Source organism: Terrapene carolina, unplaced genomic scaffold (genome assembly GCF_002925995.2).
Source record: "Terrapene carolina triunguis isolate 2854851 unplaced genomic scaffold, T_m_triunguis-2.0 Scaffold232, whole genome shotgun sequence".
Lineage (NCBI taxonomy): Eukaryota > Metazoa > Chordata > Testudines > Emydidae > Terrapene > Terrapene triunguis.
The window spans coordinates 4,266,021-4,284,433 of NW_020664583.1; the positions used below are offsets into that span (position 1 = coordinate 4,266,021).

Sequence of the window (18,413 nt, forward strand, 5' to 3'; positions counted from 1 at the left end):
CCCTACATTTGTACCCTAAAGTTCAAAGTGGGGATCCAGCCTTGACAGTGTGTGTGTAAAAAGCATGAAGAGTGTTCATTCAGGTATTCTGAACTAGACTTTTCACTAAATGTAGGTGCACTTTTTGATGGAACAACATTCCCTTTTCTATTCCAGTATTTATTTTTACAAGCAAACCACTAAGCTGAAATCTCTAGAATTCCTTTCAATATCTAGGAAATTAAAATTCAGTTTCCCAGGGCAAATTTTAAAGTCTCTCCACATATAAATATGTATTTTAATAAGGTCTTTCATTAGAACAATCAAAAAAATCTAAGTTACGCCTTCATCTCTCACCCAGAAGATCTCATCTTTTATATAAGCCCTTTGGGGGAAGACCTGTCTTCATATTATCTTGTACAATGCAAAGCATGCCGTTGGAGCATAACAAAAAATAAATTACAGCAACAACAATGGGCAATGTTACACTATTAGATAGATATAATGAAAAGGAACTGCATTTTTAATCTGTACTGCCACTCCAGTAAACTTGTACAAATTCTTTAAATTCTGTATTGGTTCTATGTTTCAATTGTATCTTTTTCTGTGACTAATTAGAGATTCCTACCTATTACAAATATTTACATGGTAAATACATGAATTATTGAACTAAAATTTAATTATTCCAGAGCATTTCAAATCACATTTTGCCAAAAGTACACATGCTTTGGTGTGTTAGAGAGGGAAACAAAAGTTTTGCCCTTTCCCTTAGAAATAGAACATCCTTAGGTTCTTAGTTGGAAACAAACAGCACGGCTCTATTGTACCTAGTAAATGACATTCTCTGCCCCCAAAATTGTACCATCTGACTTCAATATATGGGGCCAGATATACTCAGCTAGTGTGAAATGGTGGAGCTCTATTGACTCCAATGGATGGGACTTATGCAGTACAAATTGAGGCATCCATTGTGAAGGCATAATAAAGAAGGATTTGGTTGGTGTAGTTTGGCCTGAGCTGAATACTACTAACTTGAGAGCTTATTGGGGTCTCCATTTAACAGAGGCCTGTTACACCATAAAGTAAAGGAGATATTTACCATCAACATATCCAGTGTGGTCCTAAGAGGGGAATGAATACCTTTTTGGTTGAAATCAATCTTGCATGCCAGTATGTGATTCAAGAAAAGTTGTGGCTGCTAGCTTAGACCAATATTAGATGTGTGGAGTCTTTATTTCCCAGCAACTCCATGGTATGCACGCAAAGTGCAATCAGAATATTCCCAAAACATAGATTTTGCTTTCAGATTAATAGAATTATTAAACTAAATCCCCTCTACAATTTACAAGCAAAAGTGTATGAGCTGTAATCTCTTTGGGAAAACATCTCTCAAAGTTGTCTCACATTTATTCTGGAAAAAGACTTTCTGGAGAATAGCTTGAAAACAACAGTAATCTGTTGATCTGAAGTGAACTGAATGTCAATTTAGTTCATCCCGTATCTTGTTCTAAAAAGTATTATAAAGGGCTAGATTTAATGGTATTGTAACTCTAGTGGAATAATTTGTCTCAAATTTCTCAGGGAAGAGAAAATATTTTATCCCAAGCAGTGACATAGTTTTCTTTTTGTATGTTTATCAATGGCTCTATTGCCCTTTAAGCAAAAGATGATGTGAGGGGGAACTCATCATTACTCATTCAGCAGACTGATTTTATGGTCCAATATATGATCACTCAATGTAAGTTCACACAAAATGCAATTTGCAGAGTATATAGATCTACATAACTATTAATAGAACAAGCAAACTTCCTGCTTTGTGACATAACGCATATGCCCTTTGGGTGTCAGCTGATAGTCACACATTCTTAGAGCATATTTTAATGAAATTGTGGGTAAGTATGCATTCTCAACTAGCAGTCCTGAAAACCAACTTCTTTATGTATTTTATACCAGACCTCTTTATGGTCTAAATAGAATGAGTGCTGTGGAACAAAGACCTCATGTGTTAAATTTTCTTTATCAGAGCTGAGATCGTTGACACACCTTCCCTTAAACACGTCATAAATATAATCAAAAAAGGAAGGTAACTGCTTATAATACAGTTGTGATTTTCACTGAAGTCTATATTGTAATCGTTGAGCTCATAACACAAATATAAGACAGATAATCACCAATAACATTCAACAGATAAATCCAAATATTGGCTCTTGTAGCGGGGTTGTTACCCCGCTCCTGCCCTGAAGAGTTTAAAACAGCCCTGGGGGAAGGTTGTGGCTGGGAGCTGCTAAGCTGGGCTGATTGGGAAGCGGCTGCAGCTGGGCCACACCCCAATCAGGCCTCAGCTGGCCCTATATAAAAAGGCTGTGAGCCAGAGGCCAAGCAGTCTCTCTCTGCCTTCAGAGGGAGAAGGGCCTGGCTGCAGCGAGCTAGAGACAGAGTACCTGAGTGGAGCAGGGCTGGGGACAGGCTGAGGAGCTGGGGAGCTCCAGCCGGGAAAGCCCCAGGCTGTGGCCTAGTAGAAGGCCAAAGGGTACTGGGGGTTGCAGAGGGCAGCCCAGGGGTAGGCCAAGGCAGCAGGTCCAAACCCAACCTTGCCTGTGATGAGTGGCCTATACTGCAGTCTGCCCCAGGGAACGGGGGCTAGTTAGTGACTGGCAGTGGCCTTATTCTGAGGTGAGGTGGGGATAGTGGGTGGGGGTTCCCCGGGGAGGGGAGACCCTAGTACTGAGAGGTGTACTGCCAGGGGGTAGCACTCCAGATAAAAGGGCACTGGGGTCCGGGAGGGACACTGGGGCCGGAGGACAGGCGGACCACCGGTCTGCAGTAGGCGCTCCAACGCTGAAATGAGCTAATTCCCAGAGATGAACAGCAGGAGGTGCTGCAGGGGTGAGTCCGCCCCTCTACAGCTCTATATAAATCCGACAGTGGAGAGAACAATTAAGGATTTCCCTAGGATTTCACCCATTTATCAGTTTTACAGAGAAGTAGAGTTTGTGTTCTACCCAAAGCTAAAATGAACTGAAATGATAATGCATAGTGATTTACCTTTTTCAATGTACACACATAATCCACTTTAACCAGGAGCTATGAGGTCAAAACTTGGCCAGGAATACAAAATCATATTGAGACTAAAATGTGATTATTGAATTACACTTGATAGGAAATTAATTTTCATCGAGGATGTTACTCCAAGAGAAAAGGGAAACTTTCATTCAGTTTGTCCAGGATCATTAGTATATCGCTTTGAAGAACATTTTGCTGTCCTATTACACAGTACTCTCACACAAATGTTACTTCCAGTATTAAGATGCTGGGAAACTGAACTGACACAGAAATTGGATAAAGATGCTTCTTCAACACGTTATAATCTCAGTAATTTAAAATGAACAAAAGTGCATCCAAAACTAAAACTCAAACGATATGAGGTTGACACTGCTTTCACTCTACCAGTAACACCTAACTCAATTGCCAACTTACTCACATTTCCCACAAGCACCTTTGCACACCTCTTCCACACTACCCCTCATCCATGGGAAGAGTTTCCCAATGAAATCATCTTCAGTCCTCCCTGAAAGCCTACCTCTACAATGATGCCCACAAACCTCTATTGTCTGGCAGTCACTTCTGACTAGTACAGTGGCTCTCAAACTTTTTTACTGGTGACTCCTTTCACATAGCAAGCCTCTGAGTGTGACCCCCCTTATAAATTAAAAACACTTTTTATATATTTAACACCATTATAAATGCTGGAGGCAAAGTGGGGTTTGGGGTGGAGGCTTGACAGCTTGCGACCCCCCCATGTAATAACCTCATGACCCCCTGAGGGGTCCCGGCCCCCAGTTTGAGAACCCCTGGACTAGTAGGACCTCTCAAACAATTTATTCAAAATGCATCTTTACTTCTTACAGTTACTTTTTGTCCCCCGTCCCAGTTTGTCTGTATATTTATCTGTTGCATCTTGTCGTCATCCTGGTTTGACAGGTCTTTGGGTCAGGGACTGTCTTTGTTCCTCTTGTCTGTATAGTGCCTTGCACAATGAGGGCCTGAATCTAGGCACTACCACAGTATACAAATAATGAAAAAGCCAACCACACACACCACAAGCTAATGGGATGCTAAGGCACCGAAATATATTTTAACTCAGCATATCAGCCCCTTCCTGGGTTCTGAAATCTTTAGCATGCAAGCACTAAAACAACCAGAAATATCTACCGTGTCAATCTCCAGTGATTAAATCACAGGACAAAGACAGGACAAGACACTCCCATTCCTAGAGAATAATAATAATCATATGCCATGTACAAGAGAGATGAAACACGTAAGATGGTGAGATCCCTGTAAAGATAAACCGGAGGCCCAATCTGCGAGAAGCTCTCAGTATCTCCATCTATTGTTATCAAGACTCAGCTCCTCTCCAGATTTGGCCCAGTGTTAGGAAAAAGTTGAGTTAGATCTCTCAGCTTAGACATGTCTGTTTATTTTTAGTTTTATGAAAGCCACTGCATTAAAACTCCTGCTCTGAGCTGTGACACAGCTGGACTTACATTTACACTAAGCCTGTTGAGAACGGAAGGTTCGAATTAGTCAAGTCATCTAAAAATACGGCTTAGAGTAGCAGAATGTAATACTCCCACTGCTCAAAGACTCTAAAAAGAAGTAATAGAAAGACAGACCTTCGCTGCAAAAAACATGTTCACTATAAACATACTTGGCAACCACTGAGATTTCTGTCAGGCTTCGTGACAAACTCCTCTTCCTATAAATGGTTATTACTAACTAATGCCTACATATCATCACTCCTAAAAATCATGCCAGGAATTACAAGAGACAGCATTTTGTTAACAAATTCTTAAACAAAAAATACCTTGATTTGGATTTAATAGCTCACCAGAAATCGGACTTATACTCTCTCACATTTCTGCAAATATACTATCTCTGACTGTATTTTGGCCAACAGCTTTTAAAATCATATTAATGTGTACTTTGGCCACTTCAGGCAGTTCAGTACAAATGTGCAAATAGACAAAAAATTATTTCATAAGCCTAAAAAAGCTTCAGTCTACTCTATAAAAAAGTTTCAGGATACAGTATTAAGATTGGACTAAAAAAAGCATTATTTACCCTTTCAAGTGATAAATAAATTGGGGCAACAGAAATCAGAATTTTGTAGCCTCTTAATCCTCCCACATAGTGGAATCTACAGCCCCTTTAGAAATCTGCTCTTTCCAGAGTGTCCTCCTTTACACTGTGAGTTAAATTCATCCCCCATTGAATTTGGAATGAATATCCATTAATCCATTAATCTAATTCTTCATATTTCAAGAATTAAGGTCCCAATCCTGCAAAGTCTTGTGCACATGAGTAATTTTAAACACAAGTAGTCTTACTGAAGCCATTGAAAACTATTTGTGCAAGCAAAGTTACAAGTGTACAGCTTGGACCCTGAATCACACAGTGATTCAACAATATCAGGGGTTTCAATGTATAATGTGGCCCTCGTTTCTGGGACCAGGCATGGCAGTACTCATCCTTCCAAAAATCAACTGTATTTTTTTCTAAGTTATAGAACAATGACTGATAAAGAATATATGGCAACATTTCCATTCTTAAAGAAACAAATAAAATGTGTATAATTTTTGCCCCTTCTACTCTCCTTTTGGGGACCTATTTAATATTTCATGATCAATGACAGGTTATTAAAGTATTAACAATGCTTCAAAACCCATGCAGCTTCTTCTGCCACATTTCACTTGATTGACCGCAATAAGCCTACTTACCAGAATTTTTGTAGTATAAGCACTGTTGATGGCAATTGCATTAACCAACAAATCGAGGGTTTTGCTTGGTATAGAATCTGGGTTAGGGATCTCTTTGTAGTGGGCATCACCAACGTAGGCTTGTACTACTGTCATCCTGTTGGTTGTAAGTGTCCCTGTTTTGTCAGAGCAGATGGCCGTAGCATTACCCATAGTCTCACAAGCATCTAAGTGGCGGACCAGATTGTTATCCTTCATCATTTTCTGATGGAAAGCAAAGTAAGAAGTCCTCAAAAATTTGCTATGACAGATTTTTAAAATCTCTCATCATAGTAACAATGCATAAAGTTAGATGTGACTTTAGAGTGTAGTCACGCTTGTTTACCACATGTGTTAGTGCAGAGAGCATATAGTAGCCACCCCTTAAAATGCTTGCCAATTTTGTTTTTGATGAATGGATTTGCAGTATATCCATTCTAAGGAATTACTTGAATACTAATATAACATTATTTAGCTTTACGAAATATTAGCTAAGATGACAGGTCATTTTCAAACAGCAATCACTGTAAGAAATACTAAGTACTCGTGTAATTTTATATGTTTCTCCTAAACTTCTAGACAGATTTTTGTTTTCCTTCAGCCAAGCTCCCTAATGGTAGAGATTTAACAATTAGTAATTAACTGTTTAAAAATAAACTTCCCGCCAGATCAAAATTTGCAAATACAAAAGAGTGTAAATAGAAGCTCAATGACAACAGCAAGCGTCAGATGAACCCAAAGCTATCCACCTGTAAATCAATGAATATTACTTTATTTTAAACTTGAACTGAACTGCAGTACTCTGAAAATAATCTGTTTTGGTAAACTCTCTTTATTCAGCTGATTTAGACTCTTTTATAGTATTTCAAATCCCAGTATTATTAGATTTGTAAGGTAAAACTATATGCTCTTGCATCATAAAATGCAATATTATCACCAGGGCAATGAATTTTACAAAAATTTAAATAAAAATATTTGAATATTCCAGAGTATGGCTGTGATCTTTACCCTTGGGCCAATCTGTCATACTCTTACTCAGAGTGGTCCCTTAATCCAAAGTGAAGTCCCACTGAAGTCAGTAAATCTATTCATGGAGCAAGGTATTCCCAAATGCAAACAATGGTGTATCACAATCTGGCCCTATGTGTGAGTATGTATTTATGCAACTGATTTAGAAGGCGATTGCAATGTTTAATGGTTAGCACACAGGGCTGTTTGGACACCTGGGTTCTATTTACAACTTTGTTACTGCCTGGCTGTGTGACTATGTGCAAATCACTTCATGTTCTCTGTGCCTCAGTTTCTCCCTGTGTAAAATGGAGATAACAGAATTGTCTACCTTGTAAAGTGCTTTGAGATTCTCAGATGAAAGTTTTATATAAACACAATGTGCTGTTAGTAGATTAGATTTCTAAAGTAATCTGAGAATACAGACTTTGATAGGGGAATAATCTACAATTCAAAAAACCATAGTCCCAGTTTTAATTCCCTTAAGTTTCCTAATGGAATCATTTCCATTAGCTATGGGCAACTATAACAGCATTTAATAACACACCCACAAACACATGTGGAAACCTCATGTCTCAATGTAGAAAGTTTCTGAAGAAAACAAATCCTTCCCCAAACCTATATTGATGCAGCAGGGAATAGGAAGATAAGCAGATATTATATACAAAAAGACAGTGCGTCTCCCATTAATAAATTTTCACAGTGAATTTTTGAGAGACTGTCTTCAATAAGTAAATGTCTTTAGTGTTTGTTTAGTATATTTTTTGCAATGCACATTTACAGAAACGTCAATAAATTTATTTTATTGGAATTTTTTACTTTGAAGTACCTTCAATATGTTTAAAGCAGCTTCTATCAGAGTGTACATTTTGATTATACTGATGTGTGATTCAGCTTTCTACCAGCCACATAAAAATTAAACAGCGAGTCAACTACCAAACTAAAACATACTGAGAGTTGGTCAAAAGAGCTCTTTTTTTCCACCACTGCTTAAAGTGCTGCTTACCTTAACAGAATAAGCCAGAGAAATAGTGACAGCAAGTGGAAGTCCTTCAGGAACAGCAACCACGAGCACAGTAACACCGATGATGAAGAACTTGACAAAATATTGAACATAAACAGGAGTGCACTCGGGCAACCACTGCTTCTTGTTGACAACAAAAGTGTCAACAGCGAAGTACAGTACCAAAATTATTACAGTAATGGCAGACATGACCAAACCTGAAAACACAAAAAGTAATTTTTAACTACAGGAAGCAATAGTAACAAATCAAAGCATTTGCAGTTTGAACCCCACACTTTTATCAAATCTGATTTGAACCTATGCTCTTAGGCCATGGGGGGAAAACATTATCAACATTAAATTATTGCGAACCATATAAATGTAAGATCAGGAGACTGTAGTCCATAGATTAAGTCTTAAAAGAAGCTTTTGGGTTATTTGTTGCATTCTTCTGAACTCTATACTACTCCTGTGTGTTATCACATTTATTTTTAAACACCTCTAGCATCAGCGTCTTATTGATCACCCTTGGAAAACTGTACCATCTGCTTAATTTAATAAAAGATTTCCTGTTGTCTAAACTAAGTCTTCCTTTTTCAATTGCAGGACATTATCCTTTCTAATACCACCCAAATCTATCCTGTTACAACAGAATTAACCTCCGCCTGTTCTGTGCAATTACCTCTTCGGTATTTATACACCATCTCCACATGCTTTTCTTTTTTATAAAAGCACATCTTAATAGATCTTGGGGAAAGGGACTGTTGTCTTTATTTTTCTACAAACTGTGTTAGAAATCAATCTGTTGAACCAGTGGCTGGGCAAGATTGCAAAGATAAAAGTGCATTTGGCAATAAGGGCAAGCATTTACATAGTTTATAAAAAATAATAAAATAAACAGCAGTGTTCTCAAAGTGTTCTTTTGTTCCCAAATGTTAAGCATTTGACCGTGATGCACAGCACTCTGCAGAAACATGACATTTCATAAGCAGTAGGAAATCTTACCACCAAAAAGCTGCATTCACCCTATCATTCAGATTTATTGGCCATACATTAGTCACTATTTTAAATATGCAAGAACTAGGAAGCAGTCTGGTCATTTGGAATTGTTACAATACTCAAAAGGTAAATGTATTCACAGTTGGTTCATAATCTGTTACTGTTCTGAAACCAGGGCAACTATAATTGGTGTCATATGAACATGTTAACCTTAGATTTAGGAAGGATCATAAACTGCATTTTTTGTTCACTAATCAGGACTACATGACATGTCAAAGAAACCAAGCAGCATACATTATTCTAACTTGTATCAGGTTGATGTGTTTAATAACATGGCATATATTTTAATACTTCAGTTATTTTAATACATTTCAATAAATTGTTTAATAACTTTAAACTAATGCACAGGTTTAAAAACAAATAAAATATTTTAAAGCAATAGAATATTCTTCTAACTAAGGCACAATACCAAGAATATTTTATGCTCCCTTCTTCTTGCCCCAGCACTGAAAAAGTGGGCCAAGCCACAGACTTCTAGTCAGCAATTTATTTGGAGCAAGTGCTTCTTATGTTTTTGAAAATTCAGAATTAGGCACAGGATATCTGGCTATGGTTGTGATGAGAGAAACTATTTTTTGTTTTTTGTCCCTCCACTGGAGTGGGTGCAATTTCATCAACAGTTCCAATTTCCATCAGTGGAAAGAGGCAACTGGAGAATTTTTCTATTTGAATTTTTATCGTGACATTTGGACCTCTTAACTGACACATACGAAGAATGCAGTGTAGCTATAGTCATGTCAGTCTGACGATATTAGAGAGACAAGGTGGGTGAGGTAATATTTTTTATTGGATCAACTTCTGTTGGTGACAGAGAGAAGCTTTCAAGCCACACAGAGCTCTTTTTCAGGTCTGGGAAAGGTACTCGGAGCATCACAGCTAATGCAAGGTGGAACAGATTGTTTAGCATAAGTAGTTAGCGCATATTCTAAGAGACCATTCAAGGTAGAGTGGCCTGAAGAAGAACTCTGTGTGGCTTGAAAGCTTGGACTGCTCTACACTACAGACCTATATTGGTATAACTACGTCACTCAGGGGTGTGAAAAATCCACACTCCGGAGTGATGTTGTTATACCGACACAACAGCCCGCATAGACAGCACTATGTCAGCGAGAGAGCTTCTCCCACCGACATAGCTACTTCCTCTCAGGGAGACGGATTAACTACACTGATGGGAGGGCTCTCTCCTGTCAGCTTAGAGCATCTTCATTAAAGTGCTGCAGCTGCGCTGATGCAGCATTGTAAGTGTAGACTTGCTCCTTGTCTCTCTCACCAACAGAAGTTGGTCCAATAAAAGATATTACCTCACTCATCTTGTCTCCCTATGTATGAAGAAAACCATTTGAGACAATTAACAGTTAATTTTTCTAATATTAATATTAGCCAGAAGGAATACTGTATCTGAGTTTTACTGTAAACCCAATAACCCTCAGCCTTCTAGAAAATCTTGTCCCTCAGCCTGTTTGCTTCCCTTTTGTTAGCTTGGTAAAGTGGTTGTTTTCCTTTATAACCGTAACATTTATTAAAAAATGGGCCATATTTCCAAATGTATCATTACCATCATTTGAAATCTAAATGCCAAGACAGTCTCAATGATCCTCTGGAGACTCTGTGTTTGAAAGATTTATTCAGCTATGGCCAAATAACTATAGCCTTCATAGTTCCATTGTAAAGCGTTCCCAAATTTGAATCAGAGAATCTAAAGAGCATCTGCCTTCTGTGTATAAGAAATCAAGTCAAAATTTCTCCTACTATGCCAAACTGACAAGATTCAGACTGCTGATCATATGGGGCAGGCTCAACCACTCTAGGAAATGAAATATGATGTGACTGAACTGCTTTATATCATATGACCTATCCCAATAAATCAGGGGTTCCCAAACTTGGTTCACGGCTTGTTCAGGGTAAGTCCCTGGCGGGCCACGAGATGCTTTGTTTACCTGAGCGTCCACAGGTACGGCCACTTGCAGCTCCCAGTGGCCGCGGTTCAACATTCCCGGCCAATGGGAGCTGTGGGAAGCAGCAACCAGCCTGCGCCGCTTCCCACAGCTCCCATTGGTCAGGAATGGCTAACTGCAGCCACTGGGAGCTGCAAGCGGCCATACCTGCAGACACTCAGGTAAAAAAGCGTCTCGTGGCCCACCAGGGGCTTACCCTGAATAAGCCACGAACCAAGTTTGGGAACTCCTGCAATAAATGAACCTTTACTAGAAATACACAACAGAGAGTAGCAATATAAAGTTTGAGTATATCAAGATAGAGCAAGGAAGCTGGTGTAACACTGACAGACCCCGGTCGTCGGCAGGTGGGATCGAACCTGGGACCTCTGGTGCTTAGTGCATGAGCCTCTACTGCATGAGCTAAAAGGCTAAGGCTATAGAGCAGACTCATTAATCTCTTTCTCTCTCTCTCTAAGTGGTCTCGGTGCCACTAGATGGGACAGAACACCACACCCAGAAGGTGAGTAGGTTACACTGGCATTTGTGGAAAAAAATTGAGTGAACCACTGATAGACCATCGATGCAGTTGAAACCCAAACTAAGGCTGTTTTTAAGTACACTATCATCAGCAGATTTATTTTTTATCTCCCCTCCCCCTTTTTTGTTGTTGAAGGAATGGAATAAAACGGTCAGATTTGGTAAAAAGCTACTGCAGGGGATGGAGGAGAAGTGGGAACGAAATTACAACAGAATCCATAGAGGGAGAAGAGGATCTGGCTCCAAGCCTGAGACGATATTATAGATTTTGAATGCACATTCTCAGGAGTCCTGAGGGGACAGGAAATTAAATATCTTGTAATTACTGCACTTGGGAATACTGGCTATGAGAAACTGCAGTTCACTTTGATTCAAATATTCACAAGCCAAGCTGCTTAGAGCTTCTAGTTTCTCAGTTTTCAAAGTACGTATGCACAAAAATGATCTTTAGCATACAATTCTAGAATGCTGTGATAATTAATTACTTTTAATAAAACTCTCTCTTTTCACAATAATTTGCTTTGAAATCCTATGATGTGGTCCTCACCATAGCATGCTGTTATCTAGTTAGTTACCCATTCATACCTGCTTTGCCTATTTGGACGGCTAGTTTGGTCAGCTTTCCCTGGAGGACAGATTTCTCTTTCTTGTGCATGCTAGACTTCTTCTTTTCTTTTTCATCTCCCTCTCCTCCTTCTGCACTCTTCAGTGGCTGCATCTCCATGGCAGCAGCACCATCCTGCTGCTTGGCTAACAATGCAGAAGAAAACCATTACTCTAGAACTTTTATCCAACATAATTTCTATGCTTTTATTTAAAGAAAAAAATCTCTGAAGTTGTTTATTCATACTAAATTCAACTTGTAATAGTCCCACATGTGTACTGGTAGTAATATGGATGATTAATTATGAATATATGCAGTACCCTGATCCTGCATCCAGATGTCCATGAGGCTTTGCTCATCTGCACAAAGGTCTGCTCATTTGCAAGATCAAGGTCTGAGACTGTAAATTCTTTGGGACATATAATGTGACTTTATAGTGCCATGTACATTTATAGCATTCAATACCTTCTTACTATTAATAAGTGGGTGTGTGCGCGCGACCCTTATAGACATGCCAATTGTTTTATAAATAAGATTACCTCAGTACTACAATACTTTTTAGATAATCCCAGAGTCTGAAAACTTTGAACATCACCCTGCCAACTATGCCTTCTAGCACAATTAAAGAGTATCTGTGCAGTCATGCACCCCCAAAATCCTTATGAATAAAATGTAAAGAACTAAAACCACTCCCTTCCTTCAGGAGAGATGGACTTTTATGGTACTGGGATTGGATAGGAAGTAGAGAGAGTACTGCAGGGAGTAGAGAAACCTTACCTAGTATCTAAGGCAACAATAGTGTCTAAGGCAAACCTGTCATTTTTTTAAGGGCAACCATCTTCCTGTGTGTGATCAGTGTGGTAGATAGAATAGATTTTATGAAACGGAATGAAATAAGACACAGTCATTCTGCTATGATTTGACATACATCATCATTTGTATGAAACCATATTAATTTGACTAGGAGATTTAAAGGCTCTCCCTAGCTTAAAGTCATTATTCATGAATTGTCCTATTTAGTAGTCAGCTAGCACGACATACTGAGTTAATCTCACTAGTTTCTATTCCATCTCACACTCTGCAGGAGTGTATTTAAATAATTCTCAGAGGGAAAAAAAATACATCTTATAGTACTTATCTTGTTTACTTGGCAGGTTCTGAAGTAAACATAGTTAATGATCTCTTTGGTATAATGAAAACGCAATTAAAACTTTTCCAAAGAGGAAGAAAAATATTTACATTACTTTCTTCCTAAGAATATACAGTATATTAGAAACAGCTAACACTCTTTAATTTTCTTATTATTCAACAATACCCATGTATTTGTTTTTATATTATGATACAGATCAATTTGCATTAAGATTCGCTTTTGCTATTGCTACATGTAGTGTTATTTACCTTCTCCCTGCAAAGAAAAATATGTTTATACAATGTTATTAGCCAGACAAAGCAGACAAGACTTAAGTAAAAATAGGATTTAGAAATTCATTAGCAATAAATAGTATGTCTGGTTTTGTAACTTGCATAATGAAAAAAATGAATTCAGAACAAGCTTTGTAACACACACATCTTCTATATAAATGGTGTATTTGAAACACCAATTTTGTTAATCTGTTTAAATTCTGATACATGAAAAGTCTATATACTACAATTTATTTTTTCTTGTATTTCCAATATTTCTCTGACCTAGGTTCACAAAATGTCTACTATTCATTTCCCCCCCACACACAAATTTTGCCATCACATTGTTTGTTCAAACAAATAATATATTTCCCCCATATATCCTCAAATTATTTTATTTGCCAAATGGAATCTAACTACATGCTAACCATAACAATCCACAACCTGCTTAGTATCAAAGAAAATTACCTTTATTCTGGCTGTTCTCCATATTCCCATCCTGCATTTTGCCTATATGATGAAGAATTGTAACAGACAACAAAGAACAGACAATAAACAATCATCACACTGACAGAACACCACAATGGGAATTTAAATAAAAAGGGCAGACGAAAATAATGAATGTGTTTCATATACACATTTATGATCAACAGGCATTATCATCATGTTTTTATTTAGATGCATGAAAAAACTTAGTTGGACAAACTCAAAGAACTGCAGCCAAGTCCAATGTTCTAACAGCTAAAATAATGCCAGTCTTGTTTCCTTATTGAAGTAAAAACCGTGGTGCATATATTTTGGAAAAATGAACTAACTTGGGAAAAATATAATAAAACATTCAGTATGAGCTAAAACTCAAGTAGTATTCTCAAACTACAGTTTCATCCAGATATGATTTAGTATATGATTTTACAAATGAATGCTAAAATTAATTCTATGATTTAATTTTGATAGAAGCAAATTATATTCATATTTATAACACCAGCCTTGATCTTAAAATTGACATATTGGAATTACATATCCTGGAAAGGTGATATTACTCAGCCAGGAAATGTTTTACCCTCTGTAACTGTGAATGCGAACTGACTAAATCATAACTGGCCAGTTTCAAGTTGCATACAAGTCTTGGAAATGGGAGGCCTTGTGCATCTTCTACAGCGATATGACCATTTCTCATACGGAAAAGATTAACATTTGAGTCTATAAATGTTATACCCACATGATAAAATACATTCTCTCATCTTTTGTTAGCTGCTGAGTGTTCACAATGCTTAATATAAAAATTCCACTACAGAAGCGGAGTAGTTAATACATTTTCATGGTACGTTTGGCCCAGTCTTCATATTAACTAGACAGTAAGTTTGCAAAAATAAATAAATAAATAAATAAATAAAATAAAAAAACATTAAAAAAATAGCAATTCATTCTTGTTCTTTAGATGTTATATTACAGCTGAAGTCAACACATAGGTGGACATCAAAGAAGCAGAAATTATGCTTCAACTAGTTTAACAACTAACTCTAGGTGCTACTGGAACACATGCTTGTTATAGTAACATAATTGGATGGCTAAGAAATAGAATGTAGAGGATTACTATTTTAATCCATCTATTCCTATCTTGTTGGTATTTTCAGTGATTTAGAGGTCAATAAATACTGGCTTCTGTTTAAATAAAGCTCAAAGAACAGAAAAGTCAACACAGCTCCTGCATCAGAACTCTGCACTAACAGACTATGATTTCTGAGAAATGTAGAGAGAGATTAAAATACAGAATTATTGTGAGAGAAAGAACACTGCTATGCTTTGATGTTCTTAGGACTCAGAAGGCCCATTGAAGCTTAGCCGAGTACACCTACATTTTGGATTTACAATGTAATCACTCTCTCTCAGGTCAGCAATCTTTTCATCAATATTTTGTCTATATTTATGTTAAAACAAAGCAATTATTCCAAATCATAGACTATTCACATTAGTAGACATCAATATTTTGCAAGGAATCATTCAAGTCTATGTTACCAGTTCTAACCACAAACACCTTTTTCTTTTTGCCAGTAGCAAGAAATGTTTTTAAAATGCAGTGATTATTATTAATTCTGAAAGCACGACAATTTATAAGATCATCGAAATGTACATATGTTGTTCCGTTTACGTTAGCAATTTTTTTAATGATACAACAATCTTTATTCCCACAATCAAAACAAAGTTAATTGAATATATTTAAAAGGAATCTTTATGTTCAAAAGACCAATGCTTTTGATTAGACATGCTTCAATCGACTTTGAAAATTTTAAAAAAGTCAATTTATTTTTATCTGTACAAAGCTGCTCAAACATTTTTGTATAATCTAAAAATTACAGTAGTGCATTCTTGAATGTAGCATCTGACTGTCTACGAAAAGTTTACTACTAGACTGGCTTTTAATATGTATGGCAAAAGACACCAAATATCCCTGGAGATATTGATTTCTGACCTGAGGAAAAGCCTTCTTTGGAATCAAAGTCTTAATTTATGGCAGATACAGTCTATTTCTTTTTGAAAGGTAAAACATTATTGAAAGCCTTCTAAGAGCATAGTTAACATTTCCTCATGCCAAAAGAGCATTAAGGCTTTCAAAAGCAGTATAAGTGACTAGCACCAAAATATGTTGCTTTTCTGGGTACATCAAAGTACTTAATTCAACTATACATAAACTATTGTTGTACGCAGTGTTGATATAGCTGTGCTGGTCCCAGGACAATAGAGGATAGAAGAGGTCTGCGTAAGCTCAAAAGCTTGTCTCTCTCACCAACAGAAGTTGGTCCAATAAAAGATGTTACCTCACCCATCTTGTTTCTCTATTACACACTATACCTATTGCATAAGTAGGAATATAGGAATTGCCACATTGGATCAAACCCACGGTTCATCTAGTCTGACACCCCGTTTACGAAAGTGGCCTGTATAAGATGCTTACTATTTATGTAGAATAAATGACTAATCCTTTTTTGAATCACGGTAAGTTCTTTGTCTCTAAATTATCATGTGGCAGTAAGTTCCAGAGCTTAATTATGCATTGTATTAAAAAGTTGCTTTTTATCTCTGACACGTGTTGCCTGTGAATTACACTGTTTGACTTTTGCACTCTTGGCATTACAAAAGAGTAAATCAAAGTATCTGATTGACCTTCTCTTTAACATTCATTATTTTATATAATATTTTGTATTTATTCATTTATCTTCTATTCACACTCTAAATTAATCCTCTTCAAGTCTCCTCACATGAAAGTTTTTAATGCCACTAATAATTTTCATTGCCTCTCTCTGTACCCCTCCTACTTCTACTAAATCCTTTTTAAGATGAGGTGAATAGAGCTGACCACCATATTCTAGGTGAGTTCACTGATTCACATTATGGCTTTTCCAGTATTATTCTCTATCACTTTCTTAATAAAACCTAACATACTGTTGGCTTTTTGGAATATTATTTCACATCAACTTGATGTTTTCACTGAGATGGTCAATGATTGCGTATGGGTCTTTTTCTTGATTAACTACAGTTAATTTAGGACATAGCAATGTGTGAGAGAAGGGAGTATATCAAATACCAAAATCAATTGATTAATAATGGCAGTATTTCTTGAATAGTGTATTTGGTGAATACATTCAACTGGGCTCCAATTTTTCATTCCATTGTGCATTACTTTGTATGCATCAATACTGGATTTAATCTGTCATCATGTTGCCCATTCACTTAGTTTTACTGGGCTCTTTTGAAGTACCGACCAAGCGTTACTCCTGACTAAGTAGACATTTTGTTTCATACACAAGTTTTACCCTCTTTTCAAGATTGCTAGCATATCAACCAAAAGATGTCCTAAGAACAGATTCGTGGGGTGTCCACTACCAATCTTCCATTTTGAAAACTGCTAATTTCATGAGAAAACTTTGCTCTTCTTCCTTGCTGTGACTGCTTAGTTCCCTTCACTCCTTCTTGTGAGGAATTTTATCAAAAGATAAATTATGCCTACTAGTTCTTCCCTTTCCACTATTCTGTTGACTCCTTCAGAATTCTAATAGACTGCAGAGGCACAGTTAGTTATGTTGGGTTTGCCTCTAACCACATCATAACCATCTAGGTATTTAATAACTTTATCTTCAGTTACTATTTCAACTAATTAAGGTACTCAAGGCTCATTTAACTAGCTGATCTAATGAAAAGAGAACTCTGCAGGGGATAATAATATATGAACCAATCTATTACAAATAAAATAAAAAAAGTCTGATCATGCCTCAAGGTTTAGTTACGTCATTTCCTGGGTATTAGAATTCATGACTAGATCCCCTGCTGTCCACTAACAAGAGCATCATTGCTCAGTTTTTCAAAGAGAGCACTTTTCTTGGCTCTTAGTAATACTGCTAACACTCAAAGGTTCCCAATGAGGCACAACCAATCTTCCTGGATCAGAAACAGTGTCAGCATATTACTGGGAGTGAGAGAGAAATTTGAAGATTGCCCTACAAAATATATATCTCTGCAAAACAATGGCTGATACATGCATGTAGCAAGAAAGACTTTCAAGGATATCCTAACACTGCAATTTTATCTAGTAGCATACTCACAAACCCAATGGTTAAATGGCAAATCAATATCAAAAGGTGCCCTAAGGCTCTGACTCTCCAAATGTATTCATATTGCAAACCACTTCTTAAGCCTCAGGTAGACAATGTTCCCTTCCAACCTCTCAGTGCTGATTCTACTCCTTTCCTTCACACATGATAGTTCATGTAACCAGCACAAGCAAGAAGAAAGAATTAAAATAAAGTTATTTTACTGTAATTGTTGAGATTGTTTTGCAATATGATTCTGTGCTGTTTGTTTCCTGTTCTTTGTGGTGTTTATCGGTACCAAATGTCTCCTCCTTGTGTGCATCACTGACTGTCCTAACCTCTCCAGTAACTTCACACTTCAGTTCTGTCTTTCTGTGTGTTTTCCCACACATCAATAAGTTAAAAGAACAGGAGTACTTGTGGCACCTTAGAGACTAACAAATGTATTAGAGCATAAGCTTTCGTGGGCTACAGCCCACTTCTTCGGATGCATCCGAAGAAGTG

General features: G+C 37.2%; 1 protein-coding gene across 6 annotated transcripts in view; it reads right to left on the minus strand.

Moving 5' to 3' along the window:
• ATP2B2 (ATPase plasma membrane Ca2+ transporting 2) overlaps positions 1-18,413 on the minus strand; it is a 347,317-nt gene that overhangs the window by 127,547 nt on the left and 201,357 nt on the right. For 5 of the 6 annotated variants that reach the window (XM_024193612.2, XM_024193610.2, XM_024193611.2 and 2 more), the window contains 4 exons: positions 13,792-13,833; positions 11,904-12,068; positions 7,789-8,003; positions 5,757-5,999 (listed from right to left, as the gene is read on the minus strand). In XM_024193612.2, coding sequence (XP_024049380.2) covers positions 5,757-5,999; positions 7,789-8,003; positions 11,904-12,068; positions 13,792-13,833 — 665 coding nt within the window. The remainder of the gene's footprint in view (positions 1-5,756; positions 6,000-7,788; positions 8,004-11,903; positions 12,069-13,791; positions 13,834-18,413) is intronic. The other variant, XM_024193613.2, reaches the window with a different exon arrangement.